The sequence below is a fragment of the Pinus tabuliformis genome, chromosome 3_2 (assembly GCF_031772625.1).
Source record: "Pinus tabuliformis cultivar Carrire ecotype Pingquan chromosome 3_2, CPIR1, whole genome shotgun sequence".
Lineage (NCBI taxonomy): Eukaryota > Viridiplantae > Streptophyta > Pinopsida > Pinales > Pinaceae > Pinus > Pinus tabuliformis.
In genome coordinates this window covers 624,347,255-624,367,039 of record NC_142302.1, presented here as the reverse complement: position 1 = coordinate 624,367,039, position 19,785 = coordinate 624,347,255, and the positions used below count along the sequence as shown (strand labels likewise).

The 19,785-nt window shown below is 38.8% G+C and overlaps 1 protein-coding gene across 5 annotated transcripts in view; it reads right to left on the bottom strand.

Moving 5' to 3' along the window:
- The window catches only part of LOC149182174 (uncharacterized), a 176,488-nt gene that overhangs the window by 51,673 nt on the left and 105,030 nt on the right, over positions 1-19,785 (bottom strand). For 3 of the 5 annotated variants that reach the window (XM_089416785.1, XM_089416784.1, XM_089416786.1), the window contains exon 8: positions 1,087-1,199. In XM_089416785.1, the coding sequence (XP_089272911.1) occupies positions 1,145-1,199 (55 nt within the window). In that variant the 3' untranslated portion in view covers positions 1,087-1,144. The remainder of the gene's footprint in view (positions 1-1,086; positions 1,200-19,785) is intronic. The other 2 variants (XM_089416789.1, XM_089416787.1) reach the window with 2 other exon arrangements.

Sequence of the window (19,785 nt, the reverse complement as noted above, 5' to 3'; positions counted from 1 at the left end):
TCCATGACACAAAGCAGAATTGGATTGCAGCTACCAAAGTTATGACGTGTTTATATGCAGAGAGAGAGAGAGATAATGGAAGATAAAATGACACAGAGAGAAGCTAAACAACTGGAAGCATGGAAGCCAAAAGTATATTTACAATGTCTGTAGCTGTAGCTATTGCATAAGTATATGGTATAAATATAATAGCTCTAACAGAGCATAGGCAGAGGTAGAAAGTGCAGGGAAGAGAATGTAGATAGTTGAAACTAATTGTTAGGGAGTTTATCTTGTACTTTTTCATTATTACAAATCTGAGTTTTAAGCCTGGTTGCTGTTGAATTTTGTACTATTTCTGTCACATACAGTTAATAAGTTGTTGACTCATTGAGAATTGGTCGTTGTAGCATGGACTAGCTGTTTTCTGCAGGGATTGCAGGTCACAGAAGAGACACAGGTTGTCTACTAAAAGACATACAGCTGCTTCTGCATCATTCAGTAAAGAACTTAACACATATAAGCATCCATGGTATCTGTAAGAAACAAAAAGGACTTAGTTTTCTTCAAGGATCATCTCTCTCATGAGACCTATGATGTACGTACATTATTGAAATTACCGAATTATATGATCAACTCTCTCTTTCTTCAACTGACACCTTGTAATATTGCGTGCATGTATTAATGTTATATGCCAAATTAAAACAGCACTAGGTTGTCTAAGAAAGAACTGATAAAGTATAGTACACTAAACATTTACAACATATCTCCTGCAACATAGGATGAGAGATTGTAGGTTTGTACATGTATTGAGATTTGTAAGCGTATGTATGTTAAAGAGATATAAATGACAAAGAAAGAAAACTAGAACAACTATTTGTAGAAGTACCATGAAACAGGAGTGAGTATTCAAATTTACTTGTCAAAGGATTGATATTTAAAACTACATTGAAATAAAAGACGGCAGATTACAGAAACCATATATCTCATTTAACGTGAGGTCATCTGAGAAAAGATAGACATAGCTCTCTTTCACAGTAACCAACATAATTGAGGAAGAAAGAAACATTATGATAACGAATTATCTAGAGGTTTAAAGGTTAATACTCCAATGACATATTAGCACAAGCTCAGGTTGGTACATTCATGCATCTTCCATTACAGCCTACTCATCTCTCTCGAATCCCCAGTCTTCTTTACTCAGTTTGCATTCTGGAAACCTGAAAGATTCATTGCCCATACATATTTTAAAAAGGGTGATACAAAGTAGCAGTACAATATATATATATATATATATATATATATATATATATATATATATTCAACTGGCATCAACATCAAAATAAATAAATATTTGGTGCTAGTGCATTTGGAGCAACCAATAATACAGCAAAGAAATACAGAAGAACCGTCTACAAAAGCAAAATTAGCAAAAACACTGAATTGACAAAATATAGCAACAGTCAAAAACCATGCAAACCCAAATCTCTGAGCTTTCAGTAATAATCAATTTTCATGTCTGAATTCTATGGTGCCAAATACAATAACTGTATCTATGGATGTATGATATATTTATCTATCAACTACATCAAACCTTTTTTTTCTGAATATCAAACTAGAAAGCCAACTGTGCCTGACAGAACAGGATTTCACAGATTTGGAGGCCTCCATTAAACTGGACAAAGGAGATGTGAAGAGGGGTCAAACACTAATGCAATGACTGTAGGAAGTAAGTGAGCAGCATCCTTTGAAGCATTTCTGCAGGGTTCATTCTCAAACAGAGAACAGCACCACCAGTTTAGGCATTATGCAGGGGAGACAGGAAATTCAGTTCCAACCAAAAAGTGTCTGGAAGCAGTGGATAGAGAAGACACAGCTTACTTCAACCTTGGAGTTAAGCTCAGATCATACATAAAATCGTTTCAAGCTCTCCCCAAAAGAGAATTAGTTTGCAGGTTGGCAGTTTCTAGACAGCCAATCATGACCTTTCTAACAAGACAAATTGAATGTGGGCCAATATTATTGAAAATCACCTCACCCATAAACTCTGCTCAAGAGGTTTCTTCATTATTAGATTTAATGATTGTAACGATAGAAGATGCCTTGAAAAAGAAAGGACCCTGGTTATTGGGAAGAACTGGATTATTCATGATTCCTGGACTTTCTATAAGCTAATCCCAATACCTTGGTTCTCCCCGTTCTAGTTTGGCCAAGGCTCCTGAACTGTCACTTGCACTTCTGGGCATTCCATAAACTTATAAAAATACGAAACTCCATTCATAATTTCCTCTGCATACAGACAAGAAGACATGGATTTTCACTTCCTATGCCAAGATTTGTTTAGAAATGGACCTCAGTAGGTCGGGGTCTATCTGAAAAGATAAATCTGGAATTTCTATGGCATCTATTTGAAACAAGTAATGGATAATAAGAATCCCTGACTAATTTTATGGAATCTTTCCGGCGGTATTCAGTCTTGAAATCCTAATTCTTATAACAGGGCGAATTGCTAGTTAGCTAGGGGATTTGCACCATTTTGTGGGTTCGACTTTGGTCTGGAGATAGGCCAAACCCTTTCTAGGTTTTTCTGGGTTTTTGGTGGCAAGCTCAAGTTAATTTAGCGAAATTTTCTTAGCATTTTTGGAGGCTCAAACAGGGGTTTCTTCTAGCCAATAGTTGCTGAATTTCTAAGGCCAGCGCAGAACATTGAGGAGAAATCTTTTTTTTGCATCTAGGCAACATTTTACTCACCTGGGATTGTCTAGCTTGCTTTGGCAAGCCAAGTGCACATATTCCATGCATTGTTGTTAATTTTAGGTATGTTCTATGCTAGAGCAATTTATTTAATTTCTTTTTCCATATTAGCAATCACATCAGCATAAAGTAAACTGCAGATAGAACATGAATATAAATCGCAGAAGACAAGCCGAGACAAGAGGACACAAGATGTGGCGCTAGCCAAAGACAAACCCAACAGTGTGTGGGAAAACCCTTGATCAATTCTTCTTTTATGTTCTTCAAAGTTCAGCAGAGAAAGAGAGAGAGAGATAGTACATTTACAATAGACGTCAACACTTTGACTTATCTAGATCTAGCATAGATCATTTCGTATAACGATGAGATCAGTTGAAGACATTCTGCTTCAACTGATTCTCCAAGGTGATGGCTTCGCCTATCGTAGTGTTGCATCTGGTCCACTTGTTGCACCACTGCACGCTGCAATAATCATGATTATCATCATGTTGCCCATGTCCATGATCTTATCCATCATCATGCTTCATGCTGCCCATGATCTCATCATGATTCATGATCTCATCTAACATGATATACTCCAAGTCACTGCTGCATGTCACTGAGATCCATATACCAGATCTCTAATCCTCTTTTCCATCGCTGTTGAGATCCTCCTCATTTCAACACCATTGAAGCCATCATTACAGAGATCTTCACTGTTGCTTCATATCAACGTGATCCACTCACTGTGATCTCTATGCTTTCATGGATGCACTAAGACAGTCATTACATTATGTCAATGAGCTCTTCATTGAAGTCATCATTATGTGGACTGTTGCAATATACCTTTGTCATCACTGTATATTTGTTGAGACAGTGATTCTCATTACTGCTTTATTATGTAACCCTTGTCACTGTTATGCTATTGAGACTTCATCATTCCTTTATCATTTTTGCCAAGCAATATGATAAATCCTATAGAGCGGATCTACTCCAATACTCACACGAAAGAATGTGAGATACCTCCTTCAGATCATAGGTATGCTGAGACTCTTCTTTACTGCGATGACGTTATTCATTGCTCCTGGCATCGAGGTTGTGACTGCACCGAAACCCTAGGTGCAATCAAACCTTACTGCGTCTCCTTTCTATGTGACTGCGGCTTCTTATCTCCATTTCAACGTATTCCATATCTGCGTATGACCTGCGTATATTGTGTATGACTATGACAATGGTATATATGTATGATATGCGTATATACGTATATGACTATGACTGTGATGCGCATGACTGTGACTGATATATGCCCTACGTAGGACTGTGTATATGCGTATTTGTGACAATGATATATGCCCTGCATATATGCGTATAACTGTGACTGGTATATGCCCTACGTAAGACTGCGTATATGCATATCTACTTCCACGAGCAGCGTATCTTGACTGTGTTGATGTGTATCATGACTGCATTATGACAGCATTGGTGCGTGTATCCATGAGAAGCATTTATGACAGCGTTTGATGTGTGTATATACTAGCGCGTGAATATGAAAACGTATAACCCACACGTTGACTGTGTATTGAACCCAGCGTTAACATCCACACGTTGATTGTGTCTCCTTGGCGACGAATTAGGGCATCATTTGCAGCGAGGGCATCATACTAGGCTTGTGTTCTCCTTCTCCAAAAACCCATGACGTGGAGAGGAGATCGCATGAAGAGTGTGTCCCAAATGACATCAAATCCTCATCTATTTATACCAAAAACGTAGATGATGAATGGTGTCAGGCCAGGCAGTAACTCCATTAAGCAAAAACTGATTCGTATATTCTATTCCATCAGATAGGTCTATTTCTCATTTATTTATTTACATAAAGTTTCTCAATCACAAGGATTAGGTGTCAACATTCCCCCCCTCCCCTTAATCTGAAGGGATGTTGGTGAGTCCAAGCATCATTCTGAGTCATTCAAGCTTTTCTCTTCCAAGCGCTTTGGTGAAGATATCTGCAATTTGCTCATTTGTGGAACAATGACGGAGATGGATTGTTTTGGCCTCAACATGATATCGAACCAGATGATATTTAGTATTGATGTGCTTCGTTCGATCATGGAACTTTGGGTTCTTGGCCAACTTTATTGCAGAGGTATTGTCAATCATGAGTGGAGTTGATTGTACTTGTTTTACCTACAAATCTTCAAGAATTTTCCTGAGCCACACAATTTCTTTTGTTGCTTCAGCTGCTGCCACGTATTCTGCTTCTACTGTGGAATCTGCTAGAACTGATTGTTTGCGTGATCTCCAGGAGACAGAGCCTGATTCAAGGCTCATAATCGACCCCTTCTTTCTGTACAAAACCTTTTGCCACAAGCCTAGCTTTGTGCTTGTCAAGTGAGCCATCAGCTTTATACTTGTTCTTGTAGACCCACTTGCAGCCAATTGGTTTGGTTCCTAATGGAGGATCAACCAGGTTCCAAGTGTCGTTCTTTATGAGGGCATCATACTCCTTTTGCATCGCTTCTTTCCATTCATCATGAGAAGCAACTTCTTTGAAGGAAGTTGGTTCAAAATCTGTAGACAAGTTCAATCCACAATCATAAGAAACATCCATATCAACAGGTGAATTAGAGTCATCTACATCACCTCCATTTTGCCGGTTTGAATTTCTGGTCCCTGTCTTTCCAATTTCATCAGGATGAACACTTTCAAGTATCTTTGTCACCCAATTTTGGGGGACCTTTTTTAGATGGTCCAGGTTGCTCCGTTGATTGAGTTGGGACTGAATCAAGATTGAGTCTCCCAATTCTATTAATTACATCACTTAAATCGTCATCCGTTGTTGGAGTTTCATGCGGGGGAGAGTGTTTTTCAGAAGAAGATTCCACATGCTCATCTAGTATAGGAATCCCCCCTTCAAGATGTGGAATCTAATTATCAAATTCTTGAAATGATTTTGCTTTTGCGAATCTATCCAAGCAATCAAGTTGCCGCTCAACAACATTGTCAGTTTTGGATGATTCAAGAAAAATTACATCTCTAGATACAACAAACTTTTTATTTACTTCATCATAGAGACGGTATGCTTTGGAGGTGTTTGAATACCCCAGAAAGATACACTTACGACTTCTAGCACCAAATTTGTTTCTATGTACCTTTGGTATCAAAGCATAACAGGTGGAACCAAACACCCTGAGATGCTTTACCGAAGGAACATGTCCATACCACATTTCATATGGAGACTTGTTTCTTATAGCATTAGATGGACATCTATTCTTTATATATGCAGCACATAGAACAGCATCAGCCCAAAACATTATTTTTACATTTTGAAGAAGAGCATGGATCGTACCATATTTAAGATTGTCATATTCATTCTTTCAGCTACAACATTCTGTTGGGGATTATAAGACACAGTTGTTTGATGTTTGATCCCATGTTGGCGAAAATAGTTTTCAAATTCATTTGATGTGTATTCTTTTCCATTATCAGTGCGAATAGACCCAATATGAGATTGTGCATCATTTTCAATCCATTTATGAAAATTCTTGAATGTTTGAAAAGCATCAGATTTGTTCTTCAATAAATAAACGCAACACATTCTGGTGTAGTCATCAATAAATGTCATGATATATTTATTTCCATTTGCAGAAGGAACAGGCATTGGACCACATAAATCTGAATGAATGAGTTCAAGTTTCCTATGTGCTCTTGAATGTGAATCATGAAAAGACAGTTTGCTATGCTTTCCTAGAATGCAAGCATCACATTGCTTAAGTTTCCTAGGAATTGTAGGCAAACCAGCAACACCATTTTTCTTCAATAAGCGGAGATTGTCATAGTTCAAATGTCCAAATCTAGCATGCCATAATAAACTTGATGGAAGTGTGCCTTCTTCATGATGAGAATTATATGAGAAATGTTGTGCATGAGCAGATGCTCCTTGCAGTTTGAGAAGCCTTTCTTCTTCTATTCCCCTCATGATAAGTGAGTGGTTAGATGTTTTTCTTACCTCAAGCTTGCCATCAAACATATGAATGGAGTGACCTTGCTGGCGGATGTGGACCAAGGACAGCAAGTTTCTCTTGAGCTGTGGGAGATATAGAACATGATCCAGAAGAAAGTCTGGAAGACCAAGCAGTTTAAGCCTAATTGTGCCAAGCCTTGATGGCTTGATTTTTGATTGATCTGCAAAGTATAGTGCTCCATCAACATTGTCAGTGAAATCTTCAAAAAATTCTTTTCTATGAGTCATGTGGCAGGTTGCTCCTGAATCAAGCAACCAATCATTTTTCCAGGAAGCAAGTGAAGCATTAAATAAATCTTCGTTTACACCAATATTACATTGTGCCACAACATAGTGAGCATATTCAGGTGCTTTACCTTTGTCTGAATCATCAATTTTACCTTTTTGTTGGTTTCTTTTCTACTCAATTTTGTCCCATGGTAGTTTGCATGTAGAGGCATCATGTGATCCATTTCTTTTGCAGCGAATGCAGTGAAAATCTGCCTTCTCCTTGAGAATGTCTACCCCCCCTGCCTCTGAAATATCTTCCTCTTCCTCTTCGTCCACCTCTTCCTCTTGCAGAATCTTGAGGAGGATGCTTTTCTTTATGAGCAAGGCACAGAGTCTCTTCATAAGATTCAGGGGTTGTCTTCTTTCCAAAAGCTTTCTCTCTTTCAGCAAACTTTTTCACAAGAGATTCAAAGGTTATATCTTTGAGATTTCCATTTGCTTGCAATGACTCAAGATAATTGGAGTAAGTAGGATAAAGTGCCTTGAGAAAAGCGATGAGAGAAATATCCAATTCAACCTTAGTGGATTTGATATCATGCATTATAGATTTTACTTCAGATGCAAGAGCAAGAGGATCATTATTTTGCAGTTCAAGAGTGAAGAGTTTAATCATGAGTTGGACAACTTCAAGAGCAGAATGTGAGTCATAGAGTTCTTTCAGCTTTTGTAAGGCTTCAAAGGCAGTTGAATATGACAAAATATGGCGAATCACCTCTTCATTTACAGATGCCGCAATTAATGCATAAGCTTTGTTGTTTTTGTTTTCCCAAATGACAAGCTCTTTGTCTGAGGTAGGTTGTACTGGGTCATTGTCTCCTTCTCCGACACACACTCCTTTCCACAACTCATTGAAAATGAGGGTGTATTTTATCATCCGAGACCATTCAGGATAGTTCTCCTTGCCAATGAGAACTATTCCCACCATGGATATGATTGCATGCATTCTGTAAAAAAATTATTTCTGCTGATAGAAAAATACTTCTGGTAGCAAAAAATCTGTGTGGTGTAAAAAAATACTTCAGCTAGCAAAGAGCAAAACTATATTTTATCCATATAGAATATCACCATTTGTATTTTCAACCTTATTTCATACGATATATCAAGCATCCATGCCCTTGACAAAAAGGAACTGCTCACTGCACCATTATCAATATATTGTATTCCTTAAATCCAGAATGAAAAATAAGGAAAACATCTTCACAGTCTCAACATTTAGCACACAAAGATAAACTATTACTCCTTTAACCTTAATGCCTCTGCGCTGATACAATCATAAAAAACTGTGGTGAAAATTACAGAAATATGGCCAAAACAAAGCGCGTGTCCCGTCCATACCCACGCATAGCCATGTTGTCTCCCCACCTGTTGCCAACCAACAAATCATACAGCGTATTCCGCAAAATTAATATTATTCAACCAAAAGGGCGCAGAGGATTATTGATAGGTGCAACTCTCAACATTGCATAAAAATATGAACCGATTTTTTTTGTTTAGGAGTTCAACACGCAGGAGCGGCAGAAAATACGGAGGCTTTCGGGCAATAACCTATCAAGCATCTCCCCTCAAATCACACCATTTCCGCAGGCCCTCATTGAAAAACTATATGCGTATTAACAATAACTGTAACAGCGAAAGACAACTTGAGCCGAGCTTCATAATCATTTTCTTTAACCATTACAGAAATTCATAGACGTCAATCATTTACAATTCATGTCCTTTTAATAACTTCATCAGATCTGAGACGGTAGATTCCATCAATGGAGATTACCAAGAAAATGTGACCTATGTGGAATTCCCGTGGCTTTGCTCGCTTTTAGAGAAAGCCCTTTGAATTACCTTAAGGCTACTATTGTTCGAATATGAATCTACAGATTCCAGATCACGTGAATGAGAAGAATCAGATAGCCATGCGGACAGACTCAACAGAGCAGTGTTGTTTTCCACCGAAGCAACGTTCTTCAATGTGACAGCGTTCTTTTCCTCCAGCGTTCAACGGAGCAGTGTGTTTACACAGGATATCAGGCTTGACAGAAAAGGTCAGACAACTGATAGGCAGGTAATGGCAGTGTATTGTACGGAGCAGGCTTTGTATGGAGCAGCGCTTTTAAATGGAGCGTTTATGGACAGAGAGCGCAGGTAATGGCAGACAGAACGCAGGCAGTGTCAGACAGGCGTACAGGCACTCAGACACTGAATTATATGGAGAGCAGAGAAGCAGATAAGGGAGTTACAAGGCACAAGAGCAAAAAAAAAGGAGCTGGCTCTGATACCATGTCAGGCCAGGCAGTAACTCCATTAAGCAAAAACTGATTCGTATATTCTATTCCATCAGATAGGTCTATTATATACATGAGGGAGAGACTGTTCAGTTCATCTCCCGATGACTGTTCATATTTCTCATTTATTTATTTACATATATTTGCCCAATCACAAGGATTAGGTGTCAACAAATGGACATGACTATTGGGCTTCGGAGCCTACATAATATGCTAGCCGACTTGACAATTAGTCTTATAATACAAATAAATTCATAATTCCATAAATAATTATCGAAATCGGATGATCTTTAGGTCAATCCTACACCTATCGATGAGAGGGATCCAATAAATATATCAACTGCCATAAATAAGATGACCCACATGGAGTTTGGCCTAGTTGCCAATTTTAACAATTGTACTCTCCTTTGATAATAAAATGGCTAGGTTTGGCATAGTTTTGGTGTAATTTTATGGGTGTTTAATTGTTCTCTAAATTTTTCTATGTCGTATGTGTATTTTGCTTATTTAGCACTATTATTTCCTTTTTGGAACATTACAACACATATCTCAATCTCCCAAAAATTGTCCCCATCAAACAAGGACATCAAGGTGATTAACCATGTCAATAAACTACAACAACCATTTTTAAATCTCTCCAAGAAGATTGCTCCACTATATGCTCCTCAAAATATGTGCAATAAACCCCTCCAAATGGCACATGTGGTTCCTATAGGTGCGACATCCCATCAATAAACTTGAAAATATGTTTCATAATACCTAAAATGATAGATCAACCCACTAAGAGGTGAAATAGACCCTCATAAATGGTGATCACATGTCAAAGTAGTCCTCAAAGCTAGGGCATCACCTACAAATGGCTCAATAGCTCAATCTCCAATGTGTAAGAACCCTCCTATCAAGTACAAATGACTAGATCCGTAATCTAAGGGGTAAACAAACGAATTGCCAGGTTCAACCCATCTGTAATATCATCAAGTCAAAATACTATTCCTAAGTTGCATGAAACGGGGAAACGGGTACGAGTTTCCGAAACTGGCACGAGTACGAAACATGACCCCCCCCCCCCCCCCCCCCCATTTTGGAAACAGAGAAACACAATATATATATATTAGAATTTAGGACATTTAAGAAATGTTATGTGCAATCATAAAGCATACATGATACATTATAATTTATTACATTTAAAGTTTAAACATTATGATTAAATTTACATCACATTTATTCATGAATGATCACAAAATAAAAATAGCAATATCAGCATATCCAAAATCAACCTTTATTATATATCCAAATCTCAAAATCAATGTTTATTATATATCTGACGCTGCAAGTACAATAAAGACTATGAGGCTGCAAAAACTATAAAGACAAAAGACTAATCCTCATCATCATAATCCTCATCAAAAATGAAGCAAAAGCATGCTCAACAGTGGATGGTGGTGCTGAAGAAGATGATGGGCCAAATCCACTTCTAGATGGACCTCAATATTCAGGGCAGCAAGAGAGAGATAAAAATCAGGACTTTCTGCATCCACATCCCATTCTTTAGAAAGACCATTGTTGTATTCTGGATCCCTATAAGATGCAAGGCGAAGGTTGGAGTGAACATAAACAAGATCCTCTGCCTTTTGTGAGCCCAACCTATTGCGCTTCACAGAATGAATAAAACCATAGGTGCTCCAATTCCTTTCTGTTGATGAAGAGCTTGCCACTTGTGAAAGAACACGTATGGAAAGGCTTTGCAAATGTACACAATTTGCACCATGACAAATCCACCACCTAACTGGATTCATGGTGCTTCTCTCCTCCAAAGTTGATTTATCTGCATAATCATCTAATCTTGTAGCAAAACTGGCAAATTCTTCCTTTACCTCCCTGTGTAGATAAATGGAAATATTCTTATAAGGGCATTTTTCACCAGATTAGCCACCTCTCTATCCTTATGGGGTGCCTTCCTCTTCCCATTGCTTTAAGCAATAAGCTCCTCATCATAAAATTTGGGGTTCAAGGCATGTGCTAAAATGTGCAATAGAGTGTTGAAATTGTTCCCCCTATCAACAATTATTTTTTTGACTAAATCAGCAAAATTATCATCAACAAACAAAAATTTTGGAGACTCTTGTGAAATGATTTCCATAGTTTTCTCAACCATGGAATCCATGCCATCATATACCTCTCCTAAGAAAGGTTGGTTAGTGTCAGCATTCCGAAGCTCAAATGCAGGGGTTGTGAACTTTAGCAAGAAATCTATCTTGCTCCACCAATCCTCATCAAGGCACAATCTATGCACCATATATCCCCGCTCTAAATCTGCTTGTCTCCACTCAACCCAAAGTTGACTCACCACCATAGAAACTAATGCATGCTTAACCTCAACAAGGCAATGCAACATCATGAAGTTTGAGGCATATTTTGTCTCAGCAACTTTTAACAACTCCAATTTAGAGTACTCTAGAAATATTGCCTGAGATTGGTGGTGGCTGGTGATAAATTTAACAATCTCCCTTGCTTCCCCTGTGATTTTCTTTATCCATGGAACTTTGTTGTCGATCTCCTCTAAGATCATAATCAGTGGACAATGTAGGGTGTCCAAAAGATGTGGTCATACCTCCCCTCAATAATTAAACCTACAGATTTGCAAACTGGTGCATTATCCGTGATAACTTACACCACCCTATTAAGCCCTATTTGTTCAACAGCTTTTATAATAACATCAGCAATAATTATGCATCTTTTACCTCTTCTGAGCAGTCTTCCGCCTTTATAAACATTGCTCCTTTGGGGGAAGTAGCAATGATATTTATCATTGGTCTGCACCGTGTATCTACCCATCCAACTGAGACTATGGTAACCCCAGAGCTACTCCAGCAAGAACGAATTTGTGATAATATATCCTCCACAAGCTCCTTCTCCTTTTTGAGAAGCTGAGTTCCGACTTTCTCATAGTTGGGCCCCTTGTACCCTTGAGGAGCTTTGTTAATTGCCCTTATCATATCTTGCCAATAAGGACAGTGAACAACATTAAATGGGATACCACATGCATAAATGCACTTAGCCACTCTGGAATCAGTTTTTTCTCTCGCTTGCACATTCACCGATTTAGCAATTTTGCTATCCTCAACTGAAGGAGATGCCCCGCTAGTATTTTTGGATGTTGGTTGTTCATGTTGTTGAGTGGCACTAGCTCTCCTCTTCCTTGCTTTAACTACAATCCTTGGCTCAATGTTAGATGGAGCTTGAGGAATACCTTGATTAAGCTCATCATGCCTTCTCTCAATTCCATCCGCCTCATCTTGCTCTCTTTGATATGCCCTCCTTGCAAATGGGTCTGTTGTTTTTGTGCAACCTACAATCCCCTGTCCTCCTCCATGCAAAAGATGTGCCTTCACTCTTGGATAGGTGCCCTTGTACGAATTACTACTAAGATTACATCATCATTCCCATCAGTCACCACCTCCACATTTTTGAAGCTTCTGAACATGTCTCCAAAGAGAATAATATTCAGCCCTTAGGTTGGTCCTGGGGCTTGAATTTGCAGTTGCACTTTGGTTGGAAGCCATTGCTGCAAAAAAATTAAAAAAAAAAACAAATCTGTCAAGAAAAAACGTTTTTCATATTTTTGGCAACATAAATCCTTGAAAAATTGAAGAAATAGTAAGAAAAAACTAAGAAAATGAATGTTTCTTACCTAAATTAATCTTTTGTAGCTGAAACTACCCCAAAATGCCAAAAAAGACGAGAAATATGGTTGTATAAGCCAAAAGCTAAGAATGTCATACCCGGAAACTCTACACTCCAAATTTGCTGCTGAAATCGTTTTCCCTTGCCGCTGAAATCTCCTTTGCTCACTGTTGAAAATGCCCTAGCTGAAACCCCCAGTCTCTTCCTCTTTTCTCCTTTGCTAAAATCGTCCATCTCCAAGAGAAACGACTTGCTCAATTGTGTGATAAGAGAATGAGGCGAGAGTCTTTTTTACAACTTGAGAGAGGCATCCAAAAGATATTTTAGTTGCCCAATAAAAAACTAGAAGCAAAAAGATAAAATAAACATAAAAGAAAATGTCAAGTGTTAAGTGAAAACTCCATCGTACGCCCCGGAAACTCGTTTCCGGTCGTACTGACCACGTTTCCCCAGCGTGAAACATGCCAATACGGTCGAAAACGAGTTTCCAGGCCGTACAGTATGTGTTTCCTCGTTTCCAACCGGAAATGGACCCCTAGGCAACATTTCTTGCAACTTAGCACTTTTTCAATAAAGGAAGGGGGTGGCCCATCAAAATATACAACGATATGTGAAATGCATCAACATATGTGCCAATTAGGGGAGTGTTCAACTAAAAATTGAAAGAAACCCCATTGCAACTCTATCCACCTAACAAAAATCACCAAACCAAAAAGGGTGTTCAAATAGTAAGCCTCCATCAAGATGAACCATGTAAAATCTTATCATTGGGAGGGCTAGGCTACCTAGAAAAGTGTGCACAAGAGGGGATCTCAACAAGAATCGTGAGCAAATGATACCAAGACGTTATTCCAACGTCAAATAATCCCTAAAGTGTTAGGTTGTTCACTTAGTGAATTCAAAATCCATGACATAGCATCAACGTCCAACCCTTGATAGGGTAAAGGTCACACAAAAACATGTGCCAAGCATAGCACTCTCCCCAAAAGGGGTGTAAATATACTCAATACATCATCACCATGCCAAAACATCCATATGACCTAAAATGACCAACTGCAAGCACAAGGCTCAATATATAACCAAGTGCAAAGGTGAAACACTCTCTTCCAATAATAAACAAATTTACTACGGATAACACCACACTACTACAAAATATCATGCAAGATAGGGTGTTCCATAATGAAAGCAAGCACCACATGAAAAGTCATCAAAACATCCGCTCGGAGGTAAATCCATCAATAAACAATATCAAATAAGATAAGAGCACCAATAGAACCACGATTTATGATAATCAACCCAAAGATGAGTGTCCTCTAATCATCAACTAATAACATAATACTCCAAGCTAATAACAAGTATCCCTTGTTGACCAAATGTCCCATTTGTGTCATCCAGCAAACTTGTGACATGAACAATGAAAACACCAATGTTGTGATTAAAATCACAAGTGTAGGCATAATACAAAATGACGGGTAAGGTAACATCATTAATTATGTGCCTTCCAACAAGTTGCCAATTGAAGGCCACCCAATAGAGTGCCAAATTCCATGTGTTGACCACCCCATAGAGTTTTGGACTCCAATGTGTTGTGATTGCATCAATTTGATGGTTGAGAATGTAACAAAAACTCTTTCATCAATGAGGTCATCAATCAATCTAGGAAAGTCACAAAATTCATATATAACAATGCATTTATTCTTAGTTGTGTGAGGAAATTCATAAGAAACAAGGAGTTGTTGCATCCTACAATCACACATTTTGCTAGCAACATCAATTCTCTTGAAAATATACTCAACTTTCACTGAGATGAACCAGATGTTTTTTTGTGATCAGTAGTGTGGATAGTAGAAGGCGGGATGGGAGAGAGATTGCAATAGTAGTACACATTGATTCCCTCTGAGAAGGACTGCAAGAAGGTGCACAATTAGCGATCAACCTTTGGTAAAGGTGCTTTGTTACTAATGGGGATAAGCAAGCAATGGGCTACCTATAAATGGCCTCCATCTCCGACATCTTGTTAAAGCTGGAAATAAATGTCTAGCTTCTCCACCCATGACTTTGCCAAATTGTTTGATGAACCATCAAACGTAGGCAAGTGGAATCTACTAGCTGCACAATGGGTGTCACCATCATGATAATGCCAGTATCCTCTGTGATGGTCGCGAGGTCTACTATCCTGTTGGAGCTGAACAAAGTCTCTGAATGAGAGAGCCTCCCTAAATTCCTGCCCATAGGCCTAGTACTCTGCAAAATAATCGCCCATATGACCGAACTCTGACTCCTGCTGGGCTCTGGCCCCCGTGTCTGCTCCTAAGAAAGTGGGCATGGTAGAGCATGTAAGGGCATGTGAGGCCACCTGCTGAGTAGTAGCACGCTGCTCTGGCAAATGGTGGGATGCACCCGATCCCTCACCCACCTAGAAAACCCGTGGGCTCTCATGTTGTCTAGCCTCCACTGTTGTGAATCTCTGCCCCATCACCTCAATCTGCCTCGACACATCCTCCACTAATTTGAGGAGCATATCCGCAAATCTCTTCCCGTCCTCATCTGCCATCTGCTCTGCGTCCACCACAAGCTCCTGCTATTCTGCGTCCACCACAGGCTCCTCCTGTTTTGCGTCCACCACAGGCTCCTCCTGTTCTGCGTCCACCACAGGAACACAGTCTCCCTCCCTGTAGGTGTTCTCCAACCTACATCCAGTGTCTTTGTATCTCCTACCTCTGTAACAAATGTAGGGTGTTTCCCCGGTGTCATAGATTGCTAGCTCCACATGCTGAGCCAGATCTATGCTCTGATACCACTGTAATATCCCGTTTCAGAGATATTCTCCAAAACCCCAGTAAACTCCAACCAAATACGTACAAATGATATAATAACCGGGAAACTCAAAATGATACAAATAACAGTGGTGCAATATATAATAATATAAACGTGCAATATAAGCAGATACTCAAGAAACGCAGAAAGAAATGCTAAGCCATTTTATTATACTGAACAATAGAATGAGTACAGGAGGTGATCAGAAAGATGGCACCTCGACTTGCACAAGGCAAATGAAGAAATACACTCAGAATAACAAAGAATGGCCTCTCTCAGAATTGCGTCGAAGCTGCTAGAGAACTGTCGTGCTACTGCTACTGCTGGAAATCAAATGAGGATTTGGGGTTGTTCCCCTCCTCAAAAATGCTGAAACTCTGGAATCGGACTCTACTCAAGAAACCCAGAAAAACCCAGAAAGCTTTCCTGGAATAGCCAACCCTCGAAAATCACCCCTTGGGGTTCTGCGCAGTCCTTCAATGCTCTGTGCTGCCACTAAATGAAACCCTCCAGAAATCTGCCTGAAACCTCTGCCAAAACTCTCCAATATGCAAGGGTTGATCCCCTGCTCAATCTCCCAGCACAAATCCTACTGCAAACCCTCAATCCAGAACTCCTGCCATAAAAACCTGCATCATCCCTCTCAAGCCTGCGCAGTCATCTACAGTGCTCAATCCTCCTGCCAACTACCAACGAAATTGCTGCCAAAATGCTGATGGAACTACCTTGCCCGAGCAAGCACTCGAAGTCCCCCGGGGCTAAGGGTGAGATCTCCGAACGGAGACACTCAATGCACTAAACAGTGTTGCAAACTAGCTAAACAACTAGCGTGCTCATAAGTCGAAATGACTAGCTCAAATGCACATAACCGAATGCCAAAATGAAGAAGCTCCTCTCTCCTTTATAGCCTTTGCCTCTCTCAATCCCAAGGCCCACTTTCTCCAGCATAATTACCCTCTTGCCACGTGTTCCTTCTCTTCTGCGCAGTCCCTCTAAGTCTCTGCATGGGCTCCATCTCTGCGTCCCCCTTTGGCCCCCTTGGCTCACCTTTAAGTCACAATGTTGTGCTATTAGGAAGTGACTTTTATTCTAAAGGTGAGTCATGTCCCCTTTCCCTCACCTTTATATTCATAAATAACTATAGAAGGCAAAAATAAGCAAAATCAAATATTCCAATTAGCCATGGCTAATTAGGAATATTACAATACAATGTGCCTATAGGGTCTTCCATATATGACAATGACTCTTATACCTAGGACAAACCCTAGAAGCACTCAATGGGTGCTTGACCTATAAAATACAAGAACTTGAGCATGAAACCCATGCTTCAATAATAATAATAATTTCTTTTTCATTTTATATTTACAAGAATACATCTCATACTAATGAAGATTGAACCTAGTTACACATTTTTCAACACTAGCCATGTGAAATTTTGCATTTACCATGTTACTTGATAGCTTCAATAGCCCCTACTTGTCTACATTACATAAGTACATGATACAAGCATATTGTCATAAGTCTCTTTACCTTGTTTTATTTTGGAGGTACCATGTAATTGATGTATAGTAAATATAGTAGTGAATTAATCTTGACGATTAGATGCAACTGACTTGATGACCTAGATTAATACTTATATTCCAGTCAGATCAGAAACTCAAACAATTCAATTGAGGGGAATGGTTTTCTTTCTTAATCAAGAGATATCAGTAACTAGATGAAATTACTTAGGAAAATCCAACCAGTTGCTAAAATAACCCTAAGCTAGTGACAACAAGCCATAATGCAACACCTAACAAGAATCTTATGACTTAGCGAGGGCCAAGACATCCAAAGATACACCCGCAAAGGGGATGACATCTAAACTTCTATCCTTATCAACACGAGAAAAATCCCACTGGGGATTTGAACCCCATTGAAGGGAGTGCGAGACTTACCTCCAGACCATTCAAGAAAACCAACTTAATTGATTTTGGGGAACGTTAAAGGTGTTCTAAGGACTTGAATTAAGGGTTAGTACTACAAAACATTCACCTTATTGATTGGATAATACAATGATCGTGGGAGAAATGATTAAATAATGTCAGTGCAAAATTCTATTTACGACAAAATGATTCTAGAATGTTACTAATATCTATGGATATGACCTAAATAACAAATATGATATGGGCACCAACGACAAATAATTCAAAAATTGTGATTAATGATGTGTAAAGTCCCCTTTTTATAACATGCCAAAAATTGTCTTTTGGGCAATTTGAAAAACACTTTACAGGATGACATTTCGTCAAAGCAAGAGAAACCTTTGTGATAGAGACATTTTTATCAAATAGTTTACATGCAACCAAGAATGAAACCTTTACCTAGCATATAAAACAATAAGACTCCATAATGATGAACAATAATATCTCAACAAACTTATTTATTAATATAGAATATGGTATTATATGCCAATTAGTAAATTAGGAAATTTGCAACAGTTTAGAAAATGGCATGATTGGTTGTAGGTGACTTGGCCTCCTCAAGAAGATATAAACTACATCAGTGAACAGTCTCTGAAGCCTGGGAGTAGCTCTATAAACAATATTATTCAACCTACAATTAATAACCTTGTCTTCAATCTTTAAGTGCTTGTTAAGAACCTCATTGGTCCTTCCCTTTTTGTCTCCATGGCAATCACTAATGAAGGACCTAAGTGACCCCTCCTATTTTTCCAAAGTGAAGCACTAATGAGGAAGTATGGGTGTTTCTTCCTATTGACCAGCTACGGTCGGTAGACTCACTACCGAAGCCAATTTAGAGGAATCAACTAGGGTGGATCTCTCACCATCAAAACTAACCCCTCCTCACATGGGTTCTCGCCTATACTCTCAAGCTACAAGAACTCTCGAAACAATTATCAAAATCAATAACCAATACACACCAAAAGGTAAGCTCCGATTCTCCTTTTATAACTGTTATCATTAGAATACCTAAGTCATTGGAATACCATGGGTCAATACCACAAGCCATAAAAATAACACGGACCTCCGCTTTTTACCTTTTTCCCGGTCAGTCAAATAAAATGACTTTATAAAGTCACTTAATAGCATCCTTTTAATTTAATTATTCATTTCACTTTTTGATGTTGTTTTCTCTCCAACTGAAAATGAACAATTAAACTAATCTTCTTGGAAACGGATATGTCCCCTTACTTAAATACCAATAAACTCACAAGAATCCTCAAAGCTCTCTTTCAGATAACTTAATAAACACTTTACATGAAGAGATTTATTCAAACACTTTGCATGAAGAGATTTATAGCAGATGTATAAACGGGACATTTCATCAAAGACTTTGAAAAAAAAGGTTGCAAATGTCTGACATACAGCTAAGAATAAAGCCTTACTCAGCAAAGAAACACAATAAACTCTAAAGAGCAATAAATAACTTGACCCAAATTTTAACAGTCCACTACAAAAATTTACATGGCACTTTATTTCTTTAGGACCAAGAGTTGCTTCAGCAGAATGACTATAGATACCTTGGTTTTCTCAAGATGACTTTGCTCCTCCAGTGACCTTTGGTTTTCATTCTTCCAAGAGGATGCATCCATCTCTAAAACCTAGCACTATTGGTTACATATGAATTTGATTGCCAATATGATGTAATGTTCCTTTTTCTGGTATTCCTTATGCCATCGATAGGATAGACTTTTAGAATTGGGGGCAAACATGTCACAAGTGCAGGCTAGCGTCCTTAGCAGGCCCAGGGACTTTTGGAGGAGTTTTGAGGAGTTTTCGTGAGGTCTGATGGCATTCACTTGGTATATTCCATCGTCCGCACAATTTTTCCTTTCGTTCTATTGCATTCCGACAACTTTCAAAAACCACAATAATTAATGGGCACGACTCAATTAATTACGCTTAAGGTGGCATTTTGGGAGGAATACTTGGCAAAACACTTTAGTGTAATAGCTTGTCAGAACCGGAACGAGAATACCTGCAAGGCAGGATGGTTAGAAGT